This window comes from Myotis brandtii, unplaced genomic scaffold (genome assembly GCF_000412655.1).
Source record: "Myotis brandtii unplaced genomic scaffold, ASM41265v1 scaffold250, whole genome shotgun sequence".
Classification (NCBI taxonomy): domain Eukaryota; kingdom Metazoa; phylum Chordata; class Mammalia; order Chiroptera; family Vespertilionidae; genus Myotis; species Myotis brandtii.
This window is the reverse complement of record NW_005359478.1, coordinates 7,917-33,286: the sequence shown is the minus strand read 5'-3', so window position 1 is coordinate 33,286 and position 25,370 is coordinate 7,917. Positions and strand designations below refer to the sequence as shown.

Sequence of the window (25,370 nt, the reverse complement as noted above, 5' to 3'; positions counted from 1 at the left end):
ATTTTTTTTTGGGGGGGGGGGGGAGAGAAGAAGGAAGAGGGAGAAACATAAATGTGAGAGCAAAACACGGATTGGCTGCCTCCTGCATTTCCCCTCCCCAACCCCTACCCCCGCGACCCGCCACTGAAAAGCCAGGCACATGACCCAACCTGGAATTGAACCTGCAACCCTTCAGTGCCCAACCCACTGAGCCACACCTGCCAGGGCAGCACATTGTATGTCTTTTTTTTAAAAAATATATTTTATTGATTTTTTACAGAGAAGGGAGAGGGATAGAGAGTTAGAAACATCGATGAGAGAGAAACATCGATCAGCTGCCTCCTGCACACCCCCCAGTGGGGGTGTGCCCGCAACCAAGGTACATGCCCTTGACCGGAATCGAACCTGGGACCCTTCAGTCCGCAGGCCGACGCTCTATCCACTGAGCCAAACCGGTTCGGCTGTATGTCTTAAACTTACATATCTCAATGAAGCTGGGGGGTGGGAGGGGGAGAACATGACGGTCTCGCCTCCCCTCCCCTCCATTCCAGTCCCACCCCCAGAAATAAAATATTAAACTTGTTGCTTTTCTTCCCAGGTTCTCTTACAAGCCATTCCATTCCTCCCTTGCCTCAACCCCTCTTTATCTTAAGTAGATAAACTTATTTTCTAGGACAGAGATTTACCCTCCTCTTCCTCCTGCAGAAAAAAAAATCATAGTTCAAGGAACCCTCTTGAGAAGCAGCAGAAAGGCTTCTCTTCATAGCCTGGGTGTCCCCTTGCCAGGCTGCAAACCTCTTTGTCCACAGACCTGTTTGCTCACCTGCTGAAAATTAAGCTGAAGTCCCTCTGACTTCTCCTGGGGCTTGATGGACAGGAGGCAGTCTCCTACAAGACAGGATTCCTTATCAGTCTGCCCCACCAATGGCCCTCAAAGCAGCGTCCTCCTCTCCTGAGAATGGGCGGGGGCAATGTCACCGAACCGCTGGCTTTCAGAGCTGGGAAGGGCCTTAGATTGAGTCCTGACCTTTCATGTCCCAGAGGAAGAAATCAGCTCACAGAGGTGAAGGGCCTGCCCAGGGTCACGTGGGAAACTTACAACCCAGGACTCCTGACACCCAGAGACCTTCACCCTCCCTGACACATCCGAACCCCGAACGGGAAGTCCCTCAATATTCTGGATTTCTGGCTGAGGGGATAGTGCTCGTAATTCTGTGCAATTCCTCTTCAAGGCCCAGTCACTCACCAAGGTGGGTCATGAGCTCAGCTGATGTGATCACTTCCTTCTGAGGGGGCAGCTTCACCTGGAGGCAGAGAGTGACCAGAGGGTCAGCATGTGCTGCTCCCCTTTGCAGGGCACCCATAGGAGGTGGGGGAGGGCAGGGGTTGCCTAGAGGGAGGGTGTGGTGGAGAAAAGAAGGCTTATAATGCAAGCAAGGGAGTGAATGTGAAATACTGCAATCCAGGAAGAGGACAGAGAACTGCTTTTTGTTTGTTTTTATGAACCTCTTCTTTCGTTTGTTCCAGCTGGAGAAATAGGAAGAGTAACTTGAAAAGTTTTGACTGGCTTGTGAAAATCAGGATGACCAAGGAAGTGGGTCAGGGAAGAGGCCCTCCTCAGCAGTTTCTGAGGCCCCGCCTCCCCCGCCCCCCACAAACTCTCTTACCTTCCACTGAAGAAAGAGGATGTTCATGATGGCGAGGAGCGGGCAGGGGCCATTCGTGCTCTGGGTGATGACGGGTGTCCGTTCTCCCTTCCAGGGGATCCACTTTACACAGTAGAAATCGAGCTCCGGCTGTTGGGCCCTGGGGGACTGGGGCAGCTCCTGGGGCCCGGAGCACGCCCCCACTGTCTCCGCCTCAGGCTGCGTCCTGTGGTCTGGCCCTGGCTGGTCGGAGCTCGTGTCAGGCGGAGGGGACTCAAGATTATCCTGGCCCTGGACCGGCCGTGACCCTTGATCTACTGGCTCCTGTTCTCCAGCTGCCCCATCAGCATCCCTGGCTGCTCCAGTAGCATCTCCAACTGCCCCATCAGCATCTCTGGCCGCCCCAGTAGCATCTCTGGAAGCCCCAGTAGCATCTCTGGCAGCCCCAGTAGCATCTCCGGCTGCCCCAGTAGCATTTCCAGCATCCTTGTCCTGGGGGTGCTCATCTGGTACTGAGAGGACCTCATGGTTTTCAGGGCTGACGGCTTCTGCAGTCTTGGCCTTGCCAGAGACTGGATGCTCAGGTTGATGGTGTTCCATGGTCAGAAGAGGTCAACGGAGGGGCACCAAAGGACTTCACAGTCCTCAGGAAGTTGCCTAATCTAGGCTTGATGTGCAACACAGAGACCGATCGAATAAGAAGCAAATCATTGGGCTGGAAAGCAAATAGGCCCAGAAAAGTCTTAGAAGAGGAATGCGGTGTGGAAGGCTGCAGTGTCCGCAGTCACTCCTGGCGACGGGAGCGGTGTCTCTGTCAGCGAAGGTAAACAGAAGAGCAGCCGGCTGAGCTCTTCCACCTCTAACTCGCTGTGACCAGAGTGTGCAGGGCTTTCCGGTCTGGGAGGGATGAGTCCAGTGAGATGACGGAAGACATAGGGTGGAATCAGCTTCCCTGGAACAGATAAGGACAAGGAATGCAGAAAAGACCAAGAAAAGGACAAAGACAGAAGGGAAAGAGATGGAGAAAGAAATGTTAAAACTACACTAATGGTGCCTGGCCAGTGTGATCAGCGGTTAGAGAGTCAGCTCTCGCACCAAAGGGTTGCGGGTTCGATTACCAGCAAGGGCACGTGCCTGGGTGGCAGGCTCGATCCCCACAACCAATAGATCTGTTGCTCTCACATAGTTTCTTTCTCTCTCTCTCTCTCCCCCTCCCTTCTTCCCTCCCTCCCTTCCACTCTCTAAAAATCAATGGAAAAAATATCCTTGGGTGAGGATTAACAACAACAACAAAACTATACTAATGGTTATTAACACAGTGATCTCCAACTCACCCTGTAACCGGCATCACCTTGGTAGCTCCCACCCTGGCCAGGACCGAGGTAATTCCTCTGCCCCACACCAAACCTCACCCTTGGCTGTGCATGGGTCGTCCGGAGCACACACAATTACATTTGTCAGAAGGCATCCTTCCGACTACCTTCTCTCCGCCTCATCCCAGGGGCGGAAAGATGAACAGCCACATAGTGCTTGGGGTGAAGAGTAGAGATGCAGAGTCAGTACCATGGCCCCTAAAGACGAAACAGGCTGAGAAAGAAGTCCTTCTCCTCCAAGGGCTCCCCTGAACTTTACACAATCTCAAACCAGAACACAAAGGTCTTGGGAGGGGCTTCCTGTGGGCCAAAGAGGGGAAATGTAGGCCGCAGGGCCTTGAACAGAGACTGTGCTGATAAATAACTTCAGGTTAGGAGCATAACACCCCCCCCTCACCCCCATTTCTCCAGTAAGCTTCTCTGGAGGTGAGATACCAACTTCTCCCCAGTTCCTCTTTGCTCCCCAAACTGTCTTAACCCAGAGATACTCTCTTGCCACTCTTCATACGGAATATAAAAATGATTATCGATTTACATAAAAAATACTCCCTCTACCTTCATTGGTGTGTGCACATGTTCTGTCTGTTCCCCATCTAGGCCATTTTAGATGTGAGCACTGGACCTGTTTTACCTGCTCTCTATCAGCACTAAGCATCAAGTTCAGCAGGAACAGACGTTTAATTACTGCTGTGGATCATAAACAATAAAAAGCCACAAACTTTGCCTTCTGGAAAACATGCTCCCCTCACCCCTGACTCAGGGTAAAAAAAAAAGGTGAGAAATGAAACTTGTCCCAGCCGGGTAGCTCAGTTGGTTAGAGCATGCTCCCAATATGTTTTGGGGTTCGAGGCCCAGTCAGGGCACATACAAGAATCAACCAATGAATGCATAATTAAGTGGAACAACAAATTGATGTTTATCTATCTCCCCCTCTCTCACTCTCCCGTCTCCCTTCCTCTTGCTCCCTAAACTCAATAGATTTAAAAAAAAGAAAGAAAGAAAGAAATTAAACTTGTCAGAAATCTTCTCTTTGGCTTCTTCCTAATTTGGGACTATGCTTTCTTCTTGCAATCCTGCAGGAATTTGGGGGAAGGGTGAGTAAGGCCTGGAAGATGAAGATGAGGAGCATAAAAGTTCACAAAATAAGCCTAGTCACCCAAATGGATCGTCCTCCTGATTCAAACATAATTTATGCGAGCTGTATCTCATCTGCCTGTTGTTCATTTAGAATCAGAGCAGGGGGGAGAAAAAAAATGCCTACAGGCCTGACACTTTGTTTTTCTCTCTCCTTCTTTCCTCCCTTCCCGGATGACACTTAGGATGAGCCTGGGAAGCAGGAACCAAGCCTGGGAAAGTTAAAAAAGCATGTAGAAAAGCAGGGCTCCTTTATCTTTCCTGTCCAATGCCAGATCAATAATTAAGTGGGGGTTGGGCAGCTAGTTGGCTAAGGGGATGAGTCCAAACACACCAGGAGCTGGACACGTGAGGGAGCTGGGTCACCGAAAAACTGGGCAAAGCGAAGTGGGCTAAGCCCTAAGAGGCGGGGCAGGAAACCGAGTGGAGGGCTTCCACTCTGTAAGGTGCACACCTGGCGGGGTGGGCATGGAGTATTTCCCAGCAGGAAAGGATGGGGGAGGGGGTACCCAAACCAATCAGGATTCCATTCTTTTCCTATTTTCTCCATTCAAGTCCTACACGCTCTCTCCAGCAGGAATGATCTTCTGGCTGCGGGCAAGGGAGTTAAAATAGCCCTGGCCCCTCCCTAGCAGTGGCAGGCAGTAGCCAAAAGTTGGAAGACGCCTATAAAATGGGTGGGGAGCTTCCAGAAGACACTCACCCTCCTACCCCATCCCAGGAACTTCCCTCTCCCTGCGCGTCCCTTACTGTCCCACTCCGACATCCTTCTGAGTCTGACCCAAATCTTCAAGCAACTCATGGTTTAAAATTTCCCCTCGGAGTAAGTCAACCACCACCACAGTGCTCGCTCGCCATGGAGAGGGGGAAGGTTTCATTAAAAGAAAAAAATAAGGAAGCAAGCAGCATCCCTTTGACATGTTCTCCCTGCCTCACTCCTCTCCCAATCCAGACCTGTAGAGACCAGAGTGGAAGGACAGGCAGTGTCACCTCCCCGGAGCTGGAGAGGAAAAAGAGAACTGGGAGTCGAAGAGGAGGTGAAGGATGCGGATAAAACAAAGTTTTTACCTTAAAGAAGGCTGTTCCAGGACTGAGAAGGAGGGCTCGGCTCCGACAATCCGATGGGGGCGCCGCCACAGTCCCAGCTGCCTTCCAGCTGTCAACGCCAGAGCTTACAGGTTTATGAGCCAGCGGCGGTCCTGCTGGGTCCTGGCCACTTCCGGACCCACGCCCAGGACCCAGGGCACGGGAGGAGGGCGAGGGCAGGTAGGGGTACAGCCCAGGTGCTCCCCCGTGGCTCCAAGCGTGTCTTCAGGATTCCCGAGTTGCCGAGTCTCGATGTGCGATTCAGGCCCTGACTCCAAGCTGGTTTTCAAAGGAAGTTTGAGGTTTTTCTTTTTTCGTCTTTCTCTCTCGCTCTTTTCTTCCCATCGGGACAAAGAAAAATTAGTCAAGGACAGGCTCCTTGGAGGAGGAGGGGCCTGCCCAGCACCGGAGGATTTCCATCAGGGCTTTCTGACCCGGTCAGCAGCTTGGTGATCAGCAGGGAGGGAGGGAGAAACAAGGAGAGAAAAACAACAGACCCTTTCTCTTGCCTCCGCCTGCCGCTGGAAGGGACGGAGCGCTTGTGCCTCTCTGGTGAGAATAGGGAAGAGCAAGTGCCCTCGCTGAGTGGGGAGGAGCAGGGCTGGACAGCAGCAGCGTGTTGGATTTGGGCTTCCTCCCCGGGTAAAGCAGTCCTTTGCTCTGGATCCACAGAAGCAGGGCCAAAGAGCAAGATATTTTGCATGTTCAGTCATTTAAATTTTTATTTTAAAATATATTTTATTGATTTTTTACAGAGAGGAAGGGAGAGGGATAGAGAGTTAGAAACATCAATCAGCTGCCTCCTGCACACTCCCTACTGGGTATGTGCCCGCAACCAAGGTACATGCCCTTGACCGGAATCGAACCTGGGACCCTTGAGTCTGCAGGCCGACGCTCTATCCATTGAGCCAAACCGGTTAGGGCCATTTAAATTTTTAAAAATCCTGCTTCTTTTCAAGTCCTCACTCTATCACCTTTTCAGTCTAGAAATGAAACTGGCTGGGCTATGCCCCTGGTAGTGCCGAAGGAGGCGTGGAAGAAAGCCCAGGCTGTGGGAAGGAGAGTGCAGCAGGGAGAGAAGTAGCTGAGCAAGCAGGAGATCCAATATCCCTGGGCTCTGTTCCTGGGTCCCACCACAGGCCTCCACTTACACCAGCCGCCTCCTCTCAGTTCCTAGCGTGGGGAGCAGGAGAAGCCGGTGGCAGTCTGGTGGCAGGAGATAAAGGGATGGGTTAAGAAAGGAGGGAACATTTGGTGATGAGAATACATTTATGTGCAGCACTCTGCACGGCTGTCGGGGCTGGAAGGCGGCAGTTAAAGGAGGTTGGGACCTAACTCTACATTCTGAAGCGTCCTCCAAACTCTACCTACAGGGTTGCCATAGGATGAAACTTCAAGCAACTCTGAAGGCTGAAAGGGCGGTTGAAACAATTAGGGAGGCAGGGAGCAAAGAACACAGGTTACAACAGTTCAGGAGAAGAATGAGGAGACATTACAGAGACTATTAGAAACAGGCCACAGGGTTGTAAAGAAAGAAGCAGCAGGAGTTGGCAAGAAATTATAGGCATGAAGAAGAGGGCCCAAAGATTATTCTAATGTTTTTATAAAATGGACAATCCCAACGTTGGTGACAATGGGTCAGTTGGCTAAAGGGAGAGAATTCGAGAAAGGAAGATGAAGAAGAGCTGTTTTGCCAGGTGTCATTTAAGATGTCAACCAGAGGCTCCGTGTAATAGATGGAAAGATATACTATCCTTAGTTTGACTCGAAAGGGAAAGTTCGGATGTCACAAAGATAGGTTACTGTGACACATGTACGTTGTGTGTCAAATGAGTGATCTCAGAAAATTCTCCTCCCCTCAATTCTTGGGGCCATTTCGGAGCTTCTGGACTACATTTCCCAAGACGCCCTGCGCCAGGTCCCACTTGGCGCCTCCGGAAAGGTGTCCCGTGAGACGCTGAGCGTAGAACTCCGCCTCCGCCGCTGGGGGCGGGGCGACGTCGGACTCTCGGAGCGTCGGATTACGCACTTCCTCCCGGCGTCGGGGCCGAATCGCCGTGTGGCGAGTTCGAGTCCCGCCTCCTGACTCTCACCACTAGTCCCCGAGTCCGGGGCGGGGCGCATTCGCCGAGTAACCTCTCCACTGCAAGGGGCGGTGGCACACGTTGGGCTTCACCATGGAGGACTACCTGCAGGGTTGTCGAGCTGCTCTGCAGGTAACGGACCCCTGTCTGTGATCGTAGGGAATGGAACATGGGGTCTAGGAAGGACGAAGATGTGGGGTCTGAGGAGGGTCTGTGTGGAAGGAACGGGGAATGGTGGGGTGGGGGCTTGGGATCCGCTCAGGCTTGGGGCCTGGGCAGTGGTCAGTGAGAATCTAGTCTTGAGAGTGGAAATGCTGCTCAGGCTCCCGGTTTTTGACGCCCTGCTTCTCGGGACTCCCCGTGAGCGGGAAGGAGGAATCGTGGGTCTGGTCCTGTATCAGCTTCTGAACGCTGTCGCCTGGGTCAGTTACGCCAAAAGGTCCAGGGCTGTGCCGCCGCCAGGGGTGCCCCGCGAGATGCTCCTTGTCCCCCTAGAACCCTTCCGTTCTACGGTCACGAGGCCTCCTCGGCCCACTGGCCTCCAGGTGAACCCCGGGGGTCCGAGGAAACCTGTGCCCATGGCTTTATTGCCTTTGAACGGCGGGTTCTTTCCGGCACTCCGGACTCCTCCTGGACGAGAGGTGGTCGTGGTGTTTTCCTGTTTTTAAGATAAACATACACAATATATCTCTGTTGACCAGCAAACCTGCATCCATTTGCCGCCAGTTTTCTTCCTTGGCCTGAAGGCACACAGATTACATTAAAAAAAACCCCGCCTGGAAGATAAGCACAAAGTGTGTTTGGAATCAAAACCATAAGCATGACTTGAATGCTTTGTGGCTTATTTTGGGGACTCTGAGCCAGCTGGAATCTCCCGGCCAGCAGCCTTAGGCTGCTGTCCCAGTTAGCAGCAAAAGCTGGCCAGAGAGAGGCTCCGGGAGGCCACTTGGCCCCCCTACTTTAGGCTGCACTGCCCCTGCAGAAACCTAGACAGATGGTTGGCTGTGCTTTCCTTTCTTAAGTATCTTAAGTTCCGAAAATACCCCTGGGCGATAGATTCTGGTCTTTAACAAAACCCCAAAGCCACCTGATTCTGCCTGCAGACTCAGCTCCTGGTGTAAATGAATGTCCTTACCTGAAGAATAGGAGTGAAGTTTACTTTTAACACCAATTACTTGTGAAATACAAATTTGGGGAAAGTTGTTCTAATGCATGAGGCAAATTTGAATTAATTCCTTTTGGTTACTTCCAATTTCCACCACTGACCTAGAGTCTTTGTGGCACCATTCCGAGTGCTATAAGCAGTTGTATCCCCACCCCCACACTGCTCCCCCTGCAATAACCCAAATGACTGGTGTCTTTCCCACCATTTGGTAAAGAGCCCTTGGAATTGAAACCTCACCAAGTAGCATTTCATTGCATGCGTCTATTACTACAGCATCTACTCTCCAGATCATCCCTTCCCTTTTTAGGTTAACAGTATATCCTCTACAGTGGTATGAAGCTGAAAATACTGAATTTTTCTAATATTACTGGTATCCTGACCTTGCTCTGCCTGCAATCATCCCTCAAGGAGCAAGACCTAGATCTCAATTTTTCCTTGAACTTGGGAAGGTGAGGTGGTATCTTAGAGCTCTCATCATCACACAGCCTAGCCTGGGCCAGGAGAAATGAGAAAATTAGACTCTAGGAAGGTTAGTGGATGAACTGAGGCTGGACATACAGGTGGACACCAGTAGCTTAGATTGCTTTTAATTACAGAATTTGTAAATGTACATTGTGAACATTTTAAAATACAATATGGATATGAAATGAAAAAGATCCTTTTTCTCTCCCCGTTTAATTCCCCAGAGGCCGCACTTGTTTCTTGTGTAAAGAAAGTGTGAGTTAACCCTGGCCGGTGTGGCTCAGTTGGTTGGAGGGTCACCCGTACACCAAAAGGTGGCAGGTTCAATTCCTAGTCAGGGTACCTACCCAGGTTGCGGGTTCGATCCCAGGTCAGGGAACATGTAGGAGGCAACCCATCAATGTTTCTCTCTCCCTCCCTCCCTCAAAAATCCATAAAAATCTTTAAAAATAAAAAGAAAGTATGATTTAGAGACACTTAAGTTTGAGTGTTTCAGTTAATGCTTACTTTTACGTAATATAGAAATGGCTGATAACCCAGACAACTCTCTTGTTGGTACCATATTTTTAGCATTTGATACCAGAGGGATTTTCTACAGCCTCTGCCACAATGACAGGAGTGTGTTCCATTTAAAAGAAATCCCCACTCATGCCAAGTGGGGGAAAATTTTTGCTTCAGGGTGGGGCTGCATTCGAGGTCAGGTGTTCAGCCAGCAGCCTGCGGGTAATCTGTGTTGTGTGTACTTCTCAGGCATGAGGCAGGGACCGGGAGTGGCTGGCCATCCTTTGGAATTTATAGTCCTGGCGCCAGGACTAGTCCCATTTTCTCTGCTGGGAGGGCTTCTCTATCTCTGGCTCCTTGTCTCCTCCCCCCGCCCCCCATCCCTCTTTAACTATTTTGTAGAGTAGGCCTCAGACCATATTCAGCTTCAGAAAGGGAGTGGTTTGCTTTGCCAGCCCTGGAACCCATCTCTTCTCCCCCCATTGAGGCCACAGTGGACATCAGGATATAACATTTCAGTAGCTGGTGGGTTTGTTTGTTTGTTTGTTTTTGTTTTTTAAGAAAGAAAAAGTTTATATTTACTTGTGGCTCTCAGATTGTATTTCTTCCATTGGCAGCTCAGGTTTCCTCATGCTCTAAGTATAGCTGTGTTTGCTCTGAACTCTCCCCCCATGGTCAGAAAACTGAGGCTGTCTGGCTTGTGCTGACAGCTGTTGGGGGATGGGGTGAGGATAGAGAGTTGCATGTGTCTTTCCTAAATGAGGAGGAGAATGTTGCTTTATATGTTGGGCTGCCATACACCTGCTCTGCCCAGGACCGTCTTAGTTTATTCTGACATAATCATTGATTGCAGCCCCCTTCCCTTCTCAAAAAGTGTCCTGGTTTGAACAACAAAGCATATGGTCACCTACCGTGTAAGCGATGTCACGGATTTGGGATGTATCCATGAAAAGGCGGTGAGCTCCTGAAAGTGGAAGTTAAGTTCCATTTGAGAGCCTCATGTTGGCAGCGGGAGGTTTGCAGGGGTCCTCAAACTTTTTAAACAGGGGGCCAGTTCACTGTCCCTCAGACCATTGGAGGGCCGGACTATAGTTTAAAAAAAAACTAGTCGGCTGCTAAGCAACAGGCAGCGGCAGCAAAAAAACCCGGCGGGCCGCATGTGGCCCGCGGGCCGTAGTTTGAGGACCCCTGGTTTAGAGGAAGAGGGTTGCTCTGGCCTGGGTATCGGGAAAGGCTTCATAGAGAGAGGGGGCTTACAGGAGGGCCTGACTGGACAGGGGGGGCAGAGAAGGAGATGGAAGCGAGCGCATCTTTACTACTACAGAGTGGGCACTTAATGTGCTGTCTCATGTAATGCTCATTACCACTTCATAGAATTGATGGCAGGGTTATCTTGATTTTTCAAGTGAAAACAGCAGGGCTTAGGGAGGCCAGGGTCCTGCAGCAAGTAAGAAGCAGGGCTGAGATTCAACCGTCCGTGGTCTTTTCAAAGGGCAGCTTTGAGCAGAGCAAGCAGCACAAAGGGCAGAGCTGGGAATGTGCACAGTGTGGCGAAAAGACCAGTCAGGCTGCGGGAATGGTGGGTGCTGACGGGAAAGGAACGCCACCACCTCCCTTGGCCACTCCCGTTCCCAGATTAGCTAAAGGTTCCCGAGTGTTCCTTTTGTATTCGTTCCTTTGGGCTGCTGTCTGCACTCTGCACGGGGCTGAGTGCAAGGGGTTGGTTATCCGTCTTCCTCTGGAAATCACTTTTCCTCACCTCAACCATGAAGTTGTATTTAGTCCCTGCTTTCTGCTTTGCTGCTTAGCCTTCTCTCGATGCTGAAGATCTGACTGACCCTGATTCCTCTGCCACTGAAGTGAAGCAGCACAAATGTGAGTTTTAGAAAGGGCCCTAGCCGGTTTGGCTCAGTGGGTAGAGCGTCAGCCTGCGGACTCAAGGGTCCCAAATTCGATTCTGGTCAAGGGCATGTACCTTGGTTGCGGGCACATACCCAGTGGGGAGTGTGCAGAAGGCAGCTGATCGATGTTTCTCTCTCATCGATGTTTCTGACTCTCTATCCCTCTCCCTTCCTCTCTGTAAAAAATCAATAAAATATATATTTAAAGAAAAAAGAAAGGGCCTCTTCGTGCCCACAATAGGTCTCTCCCCTTTGCTCTGCCCCCCCCCTTTTTTTTTGAGAGAGAGAGAGTCATTGATGAGAGAGAGAGAAACATCAATCGGTTGTTTCCCATCTGTGCGCTGAACTGGGACTCGAACCCACAATCTTTTGGTGTTCGAGATGACACTCCAATCCACTGAGCCACCTTTCTCTGTTCCTCTCACTTTTTGCTCCAGAATCAGGACCATCTGGCCGCTGTGTTTATATGGTTCCCTCTAGAGAACATTGTGCCCCCCTTACTGGTTCGGTGAGCAAGTTATCTGGGCAGCCACGATCTCAAGTGCTTTGTTGTCACTCTGGTCCACTGCCATCTGGGCAGTTCTTGGTGTCCAGGGAACAGGGGCCTTCTCTGGTATCAAGAGGAGGAATCACAAGTCAGGAAAGTGCCTCTAGCAGGGGGGTCTTGGGCACAGAATCCTCATATTGTGTTGGGAAAGAGTTTAATATTGAAAAGAATCTGCCATGCTGCTTAGTATGAATGGGTCTTGGCTGCCACCCTGTTGAATTGGGCTTAAATAAATGGGCGCAGGGGAGAATCTCAGGGCAAACTTTCCCCAGAGACCCTTTGCCCAAAATCTTGACAGATGACCCCTGCCTTTTGTACTTCTCTCTAGGAGTGGGAATAGGAGGTGGGAAAGAGGGTAGTTTAAAAACAAGAACTTAGTTATGAGATCAAGCAATTTATACCACCAGAAGTCTTCTAAAATTGTCTCTTTCTGGGAGAATGGTGTGGAGGAGTGTGTGTGTGTGTGGGGGGGGTGCGGGTAATAGCCAATACAGGGAAGATGATTCTAGATTCTTTTTTTCCCTAAAATTAATTACTTGATAACTGCTCCTTGTTATGTTTTGTTCCTCTGAACTCCTGTCCTACTGTTCTAAACTCCCATCTAGCAAATCTTCCCTGATAGAAGCAGCCAGAATGTTTGGAACTTTACCTTTCTATAACCCAATAATTCTTACCTGGGAGTAATTTTTAAAAAATATATATATTTTATTTATTTCAGAGAAGGAGAGAGAGAGAGACAAACATCAATGATGGGAGAGAATCATTGATTGGCTGCCTCCTGCACACCCCACACTGGGGATCGAGCCCGCAACCCGGGCATGTGCCCCAACATCATAGGTCGATGCTCAACCACTGAGCCACGCCAGCTGGGTTCCCAGGAGTGATTTTGCTCCTAGAGAATATTTGGCAAGTCTGGAGACATTTTTGATTGTCATGACTGGGGGTGCTATAGGCATCTAGTGGGTAGAATCCAGAGATGCTGCCAAACATCCTACAAGGCACAGAATAGCCCCCACAACAAAGAATTACCAGTGCAAAATGCCAATAGTGCTGAAATTAAGAAACGCTGCCATAACTAGTGTTTCTCATTTGTTCTCTTATCCCTTCGTCCCTCAGAAGTAGGTTGAGAGAGGAGTTCAAAAGCAAATTAGTAAGAGAGAATTCTTGTGCCCTAAGCTGAACCATAGACTTTAAGGTCTCATTTCATCTGGCTGAATGCTCACACCTATAATGAAATCATCACTCTTAAAATACCTACCTCTTCAGGTTGTTTTGAGGATTAAATTTTAGTTTGTGCACATTAAGCTATAGAATAGTACATGGCACACTCTAAATGTCTCAGAACTAAACCAAACCCTAGTCTCTGCTGCTGTGGGCACTGTAGATTGTAATGTATTTTCTTTAAAACTCTGGTAGCTAGGGAGAATCAGGGGAACAAGGTTAATAATAACCCTCCCTACCCCATTCTTATCAGCAGCTGGACTTTTTAAAAGTTCCAGCAGCAACAACTGTGCTTGCTTTAAGCTAAACCTACTGGGAAAGTGGCCTGTTTCTCTGGTTGAGGTGTTGGTTATATCTGGTTATCATGGAGGTTCCTTGGGGAAGTTTTTATGGACACCTAGATAATGGACTAGATCTTATTTTTTGAAGTATTAAGGATTCTTTTCCCTGTTTTGAAAATGGGGGAAAAATAAACCATGGCTTGAATACTTGTACATCAGCTTACCTTTGACTTCTCAAGTGCCCAAAGCAACAGCAGAAATCAGAATTATTTACTGCCGGCTTTTTGTAAATTAACGGTCAAGGAGACAGTGTAGCGGAGAGAAAAGAGCACTTTCCCACTAACTGGATCTGTGTGGAATGCTCAAAGCTTTGCCAAAACACAGATGCCCTCTCAGCCAATGTCCTCATCCATGAAATGAGGACCCGTAAGATCCACCTGCTCACCTCCTCGGTGGGAATCAGTGAGAGGATGCGTGTGAAGCCCTATGTGAGTGCAAGGCAAAGGCAAATGCGTAGATGCTTCTGCTAGTTTCCCATTCTCCTTCCAGGAGTCCCAGCCACTGCATGTCGTGCTGGGAAATGAAGCCTGTGACTTGGACTCCATGGTGTCCGCTCTCGCCTTGGCTTTTTACCTGGCAAAGGTGAGTACTTAGGAACAGAATCTCTTAGAATGAAAAGATTTGGATTCAAGATTCAGCTCTGCTGCTTAACACCATCTAGTCTTGGGTAAGTTAAATCCCTTAACTTTTCCGAGTCTAAAGTCTGAAATAATTTATAGTGTTGCTGTGAGGATCAAATGAGTAAACGTATTTTGAAGAATGTGTAAACAGGGGGCATTTGAGATCTTGCTTCCTGGCAATTATCATCAGTTTGGCTCAAATTAATTCACAAAGTTTCAAAAATAAGAATGTGTAAACCATAAAGCAATATTCAAAGAGTTTATTATTGAGTAACTTGTGGGTATCTATAATCTAATGTGTATGCCTCGTGTCCACGTCAGTTCTTGAAGACTGATAATCCCTTCTCTGCAGCATCTCTAGAACTTGCTCTTTTTCATGAGTTTTCTTTTATATATATTTTTATTGATTTCAGAGAGGAAGGAAGAGGGAGGGAGAGATAGAAACTTACATGAAGAGAGAGAATAATTGATCAGCTGCCTCCCGCCAGCCTCCCACTGGGGATCGAGCCCACAACTTGGGCATGTGCCCTTGACCGGAATCGAACCTGGGACCCCCCAGTTTGTAGGCTGACACTCCATCCACTGAGCCAAACCGGCTAGGGCATGAGTTTTCTTGTTGACCTTCATGTTGTTGCTAAGAATGAGAAAGGGCAAGGGTTGTCCTTTTATTTTTATTGACTTGGTCATTGTGGCTTTGAGAAGGGCAGTAACTCACCCAAAATCATGTCTTCCTTGGTCCCACTTGTCTTGTTACTTTTCCTGTCTGTTCCAAAACATTGCCATACCTTCTTTTCACTTTCCTCTCCAGACGACTGAGACTGAGGATGTCTTTGTTCCAGTTTTAAATATAAAACGTTCTGAGCTACCTCTGCGAGGTGACAACGTCTTCCTCCTTCAGGAGATTCACATTCCAGAGTCCCTCTTAATTTTCCGGGATGAGATTGACCTCCACACGTTGCACCAGGCTGGCCAACTCACCCTAATCCTTGTTGACCACCATGTCTTACCCAGGTATGTGGAAGGACATTAAGCTGATACTTAATCACGTGCCATGTTGGGCTCTGATGAGTAAGATAAAGAGAGGAAGAATTTTTTGCTCTTGGGAATCTCACGTGCTAATGGTAATTGATGGGTCATATTGGATATAGAAAATATTATCTCTTCTCCAGTTTGCCAGGAGAAACTTGGAGAGTTCAAATTAAAAGATAACTCAGAAATCATTTAAATCTGCCTTTGGTATTATTATATTTTAAGATTTCGTGGCAGATTTATTATAATAGAAACTTTTGAATAATGGTTCCAACTCTTTTTAATTTTTAAAAAGTTAGCCAAATTATTTTCTACATAAGACAATATCTTATTAGTGTCTTTAATAAAGGTACACACCTATAATAATTCCATCCCTAATTTAAGACTGGAAAAAACTGCCAACAAAGCAACATAAGTAAGTCTATCTGGCTCCTGCTAGTATTAAAATGTATGTTTTTTCCTTGAGCACACTGGTTATAGCAGGACATTGACGGGGGTAGCTGTCCATTCACTCATTAATAAACTTCTGTTTAGAGGATGAAGGTGAGACAGAGTCCCTGTTTTCAAGAAGCTTTCAGTCAGGAAGAGGGAGCTAGGCAAACAGGTCACTGTAAGGGGCTTAGAGGTAGGGGACAACCGTCACTCTAGGGGACAGCAGGTGAGGAAGGATGGAGTGGTTAAATATACCAGGGAGGAGTAGAGGGTGTCAGGAAACATTTCCTAACCGAGTTAACCCTTGATCTCAGTCTTGAAAGAGGACTAGCTGTTTACTCAGGGAATGGGGAGGTAAGGTAGTGAGGAAAAGCATCCAGCCAGAGAGAGTGATTAATATAAGCAAAGGCAGGCAGGCATGAAATAGCATGGTGAGTTGGGGGAACCGGAATTTGTTTTGCATGGCTGAAGCATAAAATATGAGTGAGAAATAAGACATGGAAAAAAATAAGACTAGAGAGGTAGACAGGCCAGATCATGGAGACCCTGCCAAAGAGATTAGACTTTATTTTAGGGCAGTGGGGAACTGTTGTTAATTATATTTACTCCAGGTCCTAACAGAATCGAATTTGCATTTTTCAAATGATCATTCAGGCAGCATTGCGGAGGACAGCTTAGGACAGCCTAAGATTGGAAGCAGGTGTTTGATTAGGAAACTATTGGAATAATCCAGATGAGAGATATTGAGGGTCTAGAATAAGGCAGTAGCAGAGGGTTGAAAAGGAGGGAATAAATAGAAATTGAGATAAAAGCCACAGGATCTGGTGACGTGCATGGAATTTGGGTATTAAGTGAACTGAGGGAACAGGAACGATTTAGATGTTGGGTATCAAAGGTGTCAATTGGAAAGGCAACCCTAAAGAACCTCAAGTATGTGGATAAGGTATTAGTAGCAGACACTTTGCCAAAATCACGTATACACTATTTAAAGATGACTTCAGTTATAACATTAAAGAAAAGAATTGAAAGGAGTGAGGCAGAGGTAGAAGTGACCAGAGGTCTAAGTGTTTACCTAAGACGCCTGCATTTTCCTTCCTGAGTGAGGTGGAGATTGGTTAGAAGCAGCTGGAGTGCTCCTACCTACCTTTGTTTCTCTTTTTCCCACACCGCCTTTCCCCACACAGAAGTGACGCAGCCCTAGAGGAGGCAGTGGCAGAGGTGCTAGACCATCGGCCCATGGAGCAGAAGCGCTGCCCTCCCTGCCACGTTTCAGTTGAGCTGGTGGGGTCCTGCGCTACCCTGGTGACCGAGAGAATCCTGCAGGGGGCACCAGAGATCTTGGACAGGCAAACTGCAGCCCTTCTGCATGGTGAGGATGGCTTGGTTCGGGCCTGACTCGGTAGTTCCTTCATTCCTGTCCCAGAGAAGGGACAGTTGAAAAGTCTAGATTCTTCCAGCTTGACCATACCCTCTCAGAGCCAGTCAGCCCATACTGAAGGCTGGGATTCTTTCAGGGGGGCAATTAGGTATTAAAAGGCGGTGGGATACTTTGGTGGAGAATGCAGAAGGGAAGCAGGGGCAACAGACCTAGAAGCTGCCTCAGCAGCACTATGTAATGAAAAGAGGTAGCCAAAGAAGCAGGAAACGATTCCAGTACCATTTCTGCCCAGGAAGTAGTTATGTGACCTTGAGCAAATCTCTTAACCTTTCTTGTTCTCTTTTTCTCCATTTGTAAAAAAAGAGAAAAAAAGAGAGAGAGAATTGGATTAGACTGTCTTTACTGGTCCCTGGCTGGTGTGACTCAGTGGTAGAGCGTTGGCCCATGGACCAAAGAGTCTCGGGTTTGATTCCCAGTCAAGGGCATGTACCTGGGTTGCAAGTTCATTCCCTGGCCCCTTTAGGGCATGTGCTGGAGGCAACCAATCAATGTGTCTCTCTCATGTGAGTGTTTTGCTCTCTCTCTTCCACCTCCATCCCTTCCACTCTCTCTGAAAATCAATGGAGAAAATATTCTCAGGTGAGAATTAACAACAAAACAAAAATAGATTCTTTACTAGAATTTGGCCTACTGAAGAGAAGTCCTCTTTCTCTTACTAGGTCTCACAATCTCCAAGGATTGAGATGCTCGGGTTTTCTTTCTACTGTTTCCCCATTTCCCTGCCTGCATTTTAGTTTCGATTTGGGAGGTCTTAGGGCATAACCCCAGTTTCTTGTTTTATTTTCAGTGAGTTTGCATACAATCTCCTCTGTATTGTGACTATTTGGAGGGTTATGTGTGTTTCCATGGTCATAAATGGAGGGCCATAAGATTTGAGTTCTGTCATCTTCCTTTTCCACAGCAACAATCATCCTGGACTGTGTCAACATGGACCTTAAAATTGGAAAAGCAACCCCAAAGGACAAGAAATATGTGGAGAAGCTGGAGGCCCTCTTCACAGATCTGCCCAAGAGAAATGACATCTTTGATTCTCTGCAAAAGGCAAAGTTTGATGTGTCAGGTATGAAGTGTTAAACTGACTTCTCTCCTTCCTACAGGAGAAAACACCATCAAAACAATTTCAGAGCTTGGGTAACGGCTTAAGCTTTGGAGATATATGAGGTAGTGTGTGCGTCTGATCAGGAACTAATTAGTCACTTACTGGATTGTTATTGGGGAAGATAGGAAGAATATACTAAAGTCTCAGAGGTTTTCAGTCTAATCAGAGAATAGAGACTTATAAATAAAACTAGAGGCCCATTGCATGAAGAGATTCATGCAATAGGCCTTCCTTCCCCTGGCTGCCGGCACCAGTTTTCCTCCGGCACCCGGGACCCAGGCCTTTGGTCTGGCCGCAGCGAGGCTTGGCTTCTCCCCTCCGGCCGCAGCGGAGAAGCCAAGCCTCTTCAATCTTCAATCTTCAGTCTTCACTCCACGCCTGCATATGCAAATTAACCACCATCTTTACTGGGTTAATTTGCATAGTCACTCTGATTGGCTGGGGGGTGTAGCAGAGGGACACCAATTTGCATGTTTCTCTTTTATTAGTGTAGATATGCTGAAGGAATACTAAGTTATCAGACTGAGATATAGATAATTGGTTAGGGAAGCAGAAGAAACAGGGTGAATATACCAAGGACAAAGAAAGAGAACAAAAAAACTTACATAATTTTCCACCCAGTTACCTCCTGATTAAAAAAATAAATAGCCCTGGCCAGTTTGGCTCAGTGGACAGTGCGTCAGCCTGTGGAAGGGTCCCGGGTTCGATTCCAGTTAAGGCACATGCCCAGCTTGTGGGCTTGGTCCCCAGTAGGGGGTGTGCAGGAGGCAGCCAATCAATGATTCTCTCTCATCATCCTATATAAAAAATGCCTAATATGCAAATCAACCAAATGGCAGAACAACTGGTCGCTATGGCGTGCACTGACCACCAGGGGGCAGATGCTCAACGCAGGAGCTGCCCTCAGCCTGCAGGCCCCAGGCCAACCAAGGCAGGTGCCAGTGGGGGCCCCCTGATCACCCTGCCAGTTGCCCCACAAAGGGCCCTGATCACCGGCCATGCCTAAGGACTCTACCTGTGCACGAATTTCATGCACCAGGCCTCTAGTTGAAAGTAACGTACTACATGTACCCTTCTCTCCAAGTCCCTTGCTCTAAAGGTAACTGTTGTGACCCAGTAATTGAAGGTAATTTTTATCATATAATCACATTTTCAGTTAGCCCTTTTTATTACCCAAAAGAAAGGCTGTGTTTTTCCTCTCCCATGACCCACCTTGGTGGCTTCCTCTTCCTAGTCTTAGGACCCTGGGCTCTCTTTTTTGACTTCTAGTCTCACATCTATTTTCTAGGCCTGACCACTGAGCAGATGCTGAGAAAGGACCAGAAGACCATTTTCAGACAAGGCATCAAGGTGGCCATTAGTGCAATATATATGGATTTGGAGGTAAGAGCAAGATGTAGGTGTAGGTGGGGAAAGAAACCTTCAGTTATGTAGATAACCTTGCCCCTCACGTCTGACTCTCCTCCACATATACCTTGTACCTATCTGTGTTTCTCCAGCTCTTGTAACTCCCACAGTTCATTGTCTCTCACCGTATTACTGTACTAGCCCCCACAGTTTACCAGCCTCCACTTTTGTACCCCTACAAACCATTCTCTTCACAGCAGCCAGAGTGATGACACTAATCGTAACTTAGATCATATCACCCCCTTCCTTTACTGGCTTTTCATTGCACTTCTAATAAAATGTAAAGGCTTTATTATGGTTTAGAGGGCCCACCTTGGTCTGGCCCCTGTCTTTCTCTCTGATCTCACTCCAGCCCTGCTCCCCCACTCACGGTATGGCAGCCCTACTGATTCTCTTTCCGTTCCTTGGAATCATTAAGTTCATTCCCAACTCAGGGCCTTTGTACTTGCTTTTCTCTTTGCATAGCTGGCTCCTTCCTGTCATTCAGGTCTTAGCTCAGGAGTCTCCTCTTTTAACACATTGTATGCGGGCCGTTTTTGCTAATTTTTTGCGCAAATGGCAACGTTCAGTAAAATTACGATAACTTTAGTTTTACTTTTTTTTTTCAATGAAACTTTTTGTGATTTACTATAAAATGTATACTGAATTATTTTTCTTAAATTTTAAACAGACAAATACTGGAAAACTCACTGGAAATTGTGTTTACCACGCAACGTAAAACGTATAAATACGTTTCCCGCATCTTAAGTGTTAAGAGGCTTTTCCAGCCTGGCCAGCATGGCTCAGTGGTTGAGCATCAACCTCTGAACCAGGAGGTCACGGTTTGATTCCCTATCAGGACACATGCCCAGGTTGCAGGCTCGATCCCCAGTAGGGGGCATGCAGGAGGCAGCTGATCAATGATTCTCTCTCATTGATGTTTCTATCTCTCTCTCCCTCTTCCTTCCTCTCTCAAATCAATAAAAAAAAAAAATTTTTTAAAAAGAGTGTTTTCCTGACCATCCTAACTGAAATAATATCCTTCCTGTTCAAAAATCTCTAACCGTTATCTTACTTTCTTCCTAGCACTCAATACACTGAAATAATCATAGTTCATGGTTTCCTTGTTTATCCTCTATACTCCTCTGTTCGTTTATCATCCCTGCCAGAGCAAGGACCCTATTTCTTTTGTTTCTGCTATACCTGCAGCACCTTTGACAGGACCTGGCACAAAGTGGATGCTCAGTAAATTTTGTTGAATGGGTAAATGAATATAACTGTGATAATGGTATTTTAATTCCTGGTTCCATATCTTATTGGTTTAAGTCATTCGACAGCCTGATCTGAACACATACTCTCATAGTCTGCACAGCTTTATACTAAATGCTATATAAAAATACTAAATAGTTAAATAAAACAAAATAGCATGACCTCTTCCCTTATGACTCATAATCTAGTTTGGGAAACAAACAAAAGAATGTAAAAGGCTTACCAAGTACCATAATCACAGCCAAGGATCGGAAACATTATCATTTTCCCTAGTAAAACAGTCATGCTTGGTAGATGTTTTATGCTCATTTTATAGATGAGGAAACTTAAGTCCAGGGAGGTTAATATAATTCCTTGATCAATAGCTAATAAGTAATAGAGCTGATTTTCAAATCAATTTTGTCTGAACCCAAAACCTGTATTCTGCCCATTCTACACACTGCCTCCCAGCACATAGATAGCACAGAGTAAGTACTAGGTACCCTTTCTTACGGAGTACAAGTCCCAGGTTAAGATGCGAAGAAACTCTTCATAAGCATTTCTGTTGGTGGTGACAAGGGGGTTCCAGCTGTAGCCCTCATCCCTGCCCGTCTCTTCTCTTTCAGGCCTTCCTGCAGAGGTCTGGCCTCCTTGCAGACCTCCATGCTTTCTGCCAGGCTCACAGCTATGACGCCCTGGTCGCCATGACTATCTTCTTCAACGCGCACAACGAGCCAGTGCGGCAGCTGGCTATTTTCTGTCCCCATGCAGCACTCCGAATGACAGTGAGTCTCTCTCCTCCAGCCTGAGGGCTCTGCAGAGCTCTGCCTGCACACGCTGCCCTGCGCTGTGAAGACCGCTCCTTGGTTCTTACATTTACCCACAAGCCCCTTGACCTCTTTCCAGAATCTCCCCTCCCACTTTTTCCATTCGATGTCTATGTGAATACCCTTAATCATATTGTTGTTGAGAAAGAGACTCCAAAAAGAATTACAGATGGAGTTCCTACTTAGAAGAGATCTGAAAATCGGGTTAAAAGTGAATGTAAACGAATCTGGAGTTAAACTCTATTCTTTGTTTAATCATGAACTCCTCACCCCTGAAAGTCAGTTCCTTTCCCTTTACCCGATCGCCCTGGACAGGGGAAACACAAGAGGCACTTTTCCTACTACTTACCCTGCGGGGAGTACTCACTGTATAGCGCTGACTGTGGGGAAGTGACGGGAACAGGTTTGTTTTCTTGCCTGGTCTTCCATTTGGCCCCCTTTCCCTGCTCCTCCCCTTTCTTTTCCTCTGTTGGTTACTCATTAGCCCCGGGAAGAATTTGAAAGTGGACCTAAGGCAGTCCAGGGCCTCTTTGGGTTGCTTGGGCTGTGTGATGACTGCTGAAGACTGGTCTGAATACAGCCAGATAATCCTTTGAGCCTGTAAAAGGTACGCCCGCCCTTTCCCACACCTTTGTCTTCTCCTGGAGGAAGCGAGTGTAACTTCATTCAGTGGAAGGAAGTCGGGCACTGTGGAAAGACTACAGTTTTTAAAGGCAAATAGACGTGGTTTTCTGTCCCAGATTTGCCACTTACTTTCTCTTTGAGCTAAAGCAAGTCAGTTGACTTCTGAGCCTGTAAATAGCATAATATTACCTCCTAATTAGTCTGATGTGATCATTAAACATAATATATGAATAGTACATTGCTGGGCACAAAGTAAACACTGGGTAAAAGGTGGCTTCTACTAATCATGCCATAAAGGACAAGGTACTTTGGCCAGTAGAAGTGCCTCTCTCCACCTTCCTGTATCTCTCCCCCTTCTCCCGACCACAGCCCCTCGGTGCTGCTCCCTGGAGCTGTGATGGCACTGCCATGGCCCAGGCTGCCTGGTGCTGGGAAATGGGCCCTCTTCTCACAGTCAGCCCTACCATTGCCTCTCTTCCTCCTGTTTTAGGAACACAGTGATTCAGAACACCAGCTTTGGTGACCGACCTGGGTTTCAGTGTCAGCTTTGCTTCCTTCAAACTAAGACGTTAGGAAGTCACCTGATCTGTCTAAGCCTCAGTTTCCTTACCTGTGAGTGAGGGTAATAGTAATACCAATCTGATAAAGCAATTGTGAGGATTAAATGAGGTAATACAGTATTGATAAATGGCCAGATTTGGCACCATGCCTGGCATACCTCCCACCCTCACTTTGATCTATTCATTTTTTTCTGCCTCTGTCCTTCCCTTGACTTCAGTATAGGTACATGTCCCGTACCTAAATTGCAGTGCAGGCTCGATCCCTGACCCCATCGGGGCATGTTCAGGAGGCAGCCAATCAATGTGTCTCTCCCCCTCCCTTGCACTCTCTAAAAATCAATGGGGAAAAAAAATATCCTTGGGTGAGGATTAACTAATAAATAAATAAATAAAATACTATGTATATTAGCTGATATGCCTTTTGTTGCAAGCAATAAAGCTTAACTCTGGGTGATTTAAAAATTTTTCTCCTCTGTAAGAGAAGCCCCCAACTTAGAAGCCTCAGCAGTTTGCCTCCGCAGTTTGCTTCATCACCTGAAATACCATTTCCCCATCTTGCCGCCTCTTTAGATCTGTGGAGTCCTGGAACGGTCCCACTCTCCGGCCCTGAAGCTGACCCCTGCCCTAAGCACTCACCCTAACCTCCAGGCCTATCTTCAAGGCAACACCCAGGTCTCTCGAAAGAAACTTCTGCCTCTGCTCCAGGAAGCCCTGTCAGCATATTTTGACTCCATGACAATCCCTTCAGGGCACCCTGAGGCTGCCAGGGAGCAGGTGGACAAGGAATCGGACAGGGCAGGTACCTCCCTGATTCCTGGACTGAGTCAAGATGAGGAGGAGCCTCCATTGCCCCCCACACCGATGAACAGCTTGGTGGATGAGTGCCCTCTGGATCAGGGGCTGCCTAAACTCTCAGCCGAGGCCATCTTTGAGAAGTGCAGTCAGATCTCGCTGTCACAATCCACCGCTGCCTTCCTGTCCAAGAAGTGACTATTGGGAGGGGAGAGGGCGGGGGGCGGGGTTGCTTGAACCACCTCGAATGCATGTTTTGAGAGGCTTCAGCAATTCTGTCTCCATTGCTCCAGGGTCTGGTGCACTTGTCCTGTTCTCGTAAATCTGGGAGGAGAAAGAAGTAAAAGAAAGCAGCTGCTTTAGGAATGGCTTTCTACCTTCCCCCCCCAATCTCTCCTAATCAGATTCTGTTATTTAATTTAATTCTTTAGATCTGCACTGACTCCCTAGGGGTACGATGTAACTCCTATGCTGTTCCAGCAGCGTGGCACAAAAAGAATGTGCACCCCAACAGTGCCCTCAGCAAGGCTCTAACAGAACCAGTATCTCCCATGGAACCAAACTTCCATTGTCTCCATGTATTCATTTGTTCTCTCATTGATTGAAGTATTGATGGAATACCTACTCTAAGCTCGGCAGAAAATAGAGTGCTTCGAAACTCTTATTCCAGCTTTCAGCCTTTAGATTTCCAGCTCCATGACTCCTCTTTCTGCCCCATTAGGTAATGGTGTCTGATTCTGAGATGGCTAAATGTTTTTCCTGAACTTACTGTGACTCTTTTAGGGTTTTTTGGGAGCAGGTTAGAGGCCATTATCTTCTGCCTTGATCATGTGGCCTGGCTCTCAGTTTCTTTGGATCCCTTGTTCCAAAGCCACAGGGAGCCTGAAGAAACTCAAAAGACCCCTGAGCGTTCAGGAGGCACTCAGAAAGGCCTCGTGGGCACTCTTCCCAAAAGATGGCAGAACTGCCCTGAGAGCCTCAGCTCTGTCCCCTGCCTTAGCGGGTCTGTCAATCTCTTGTCCATGTCATTCTCTTCTTGCTCTGATTACAAGGAAACATGGAGTCCTAATATGGACTGCCATGAGCTGTGTGTTCTTTGGCAAGACACTTCCATCACTAGGTCTCATGTTCCCCATCTATAAAACTAAGGATCTAGACTAGAAGTTCTGTTTTCCCTGGGAGTGCTCAGGGTCACTGGATTGTCTGTATTTATATGTGATTGTACCGAGGGACTCAGCCTCATGTAGCATGTACAGGGGTCTGATTCATGCCATAGTGATTCAACAAAGAGCTCCCTCCCACTGACTGTTCTGCATGTGTAGTTCCCTTTTTCCTTCACACCAACCTGTTCCCCCTTTTCCTACCCCAAGGCTCTATTCCATGTAAGTTGCCAACAGTTTCACTGCATAGTGAGGTATGTGATGGTTTTGGCATGATGTCTTCAGTGTGAAGGGGACAACCGTGTGACTTCACTTTGAGGGGATGATGTGTATAGCCATTGGAAGATAAAAATAGTGGTGTGATTACTGAACCAAAGGAATTTATGTTTTGTTACTTGGGTACTTTATTTTGCATTTTGTTAAAGTATTAAATAATTTTTTCCTGGTTGGGGTCTGAGTGTCTCTTTTTACAACTACAGTCAGGCTTTTCCATCAGGTAATTGTTTTAGCTTCCTCAATATTTTCTCCTTTCTTCCTGTTGTACTTAATATCTTCCTTCAGTTGACTCTTGTGGGGAATAAGGAGCAACAGTCTTTTAGCTCTCCCCATCCTCAGCCTTTCCTTCCATTTGTTTCTTCTTCTAGAACCATCCTTATAATATACTCCTGTGTTGCTGATTTTGCTTATGCTCTAAAAGGTGTAGGACCAAGATAGT

General features: G+C 47.4%; 2 protein-coding genes across 4 annotated transcripts in view; one reads left to right on the top strand and one right to left on the bottom strand.

Moving 5' to 3' along the window:
• The window catches only part of FAM63A (family with sequence similarity 63, member A), a 10,020-nt gene extending 4,200 nt beyond the window's left edge, over window positions 1-5,820 (bottom strand). The window contains exons 1-5 of one of the 2 annotated variants that reach the window (XM_014540659.1): window positions 5,201-5,819; window positions 2,102-2,577; window positions 1,647-2,059; window positions 1,226-1,283; window positions 803-867 (exon numbers count right to left, since the gene is read on the bottom strand). In XM_014540659.1, coding sequence (XP_014396145.1) covers window positions 803-867; window positions 1,226-1,283; window positions 1,647-2,059; window positions 2,102-2,225 — 660 coding nt within the window. In that variant the 5' untranslated portion in view covers window positions 2,226-2,577; window positions 5,201-5,819. Of the gene's footprint in view, window positions 1-802; window positions 868-1,225; window positions 1,284-1,646; window positions 2,578-5,200 lie in introns of both variants that reach the window. The other variant, XM_005867344.2, reaches the window with a different exon arrangement.
• Window positions 5,821-7,252: 1,432 nt separating this feature from the next.
• Window positions 7,253-25,101, top strand: PRUNE (prune exopolyphosphatase). 2 transcript variants are annotated; one of them, XM_005867342.2, is made up of 9 exons: window positions 7,258-7,434; window positions 11,239-11,305; window positions 13,930-14,022; window positions 14,869-15,071; window positions 16,706-16,890; window positions 17,861-18,019; window positions 19,347-19,441; window positions 21,319-21,477; window positions 23,274-25,101. In XM_005867342.2, the coding sequence occupies exons 3-9, from the start codon at window positions 13,984-13,986 to the stop codon at window positions 23,691-23,693; spliced, it is 1,260 nt and encodes a 419-aa protein (XP_005867404.1). In that variant the 5' UTR covers window positions 7,258-7,434; window positions 11,239-11,305; window positions 13,930-13,983; the 3' UTR covers window positions 23,694-25,101. The 2 variants fall into 2 exon arrangements, with proteins under 2 accessions (XP_005867403.1, XP_005867404.1); XM_005867341.2 differs by lacking the exon at window positions 11,239-11,305 and having other exon boundaries at window positions 7,253-7,434.
• Window positions 25,102-25,370: the final 269 nt, after the last annotated feature.

Excerpts from the sequence above, each read along its gene's own strand:
- PRUNE (XM_005867341.2), top strand. The coding sequence starts at position 7,396 with ATGGAGGACTACCTGCAGGGTTGTCGAGCTGCTCTGCAG. Across the intron at positions 14,023-14,868 it reads TGGCTTTTTACCTGGCAAAG|ACGACTGAGACTGAGGATGT; the intron begins GTGAGTACTTAG and ends TTTCCTCTCCAG. Across the intron at positions 19,442-21,318 it reads CAATATATATGGATTTGGAG|GCCTTCCTGCAGAGGTCTGG; the intron begins GTAAGAGCAAGA and ends CTTCTCTTTCAG.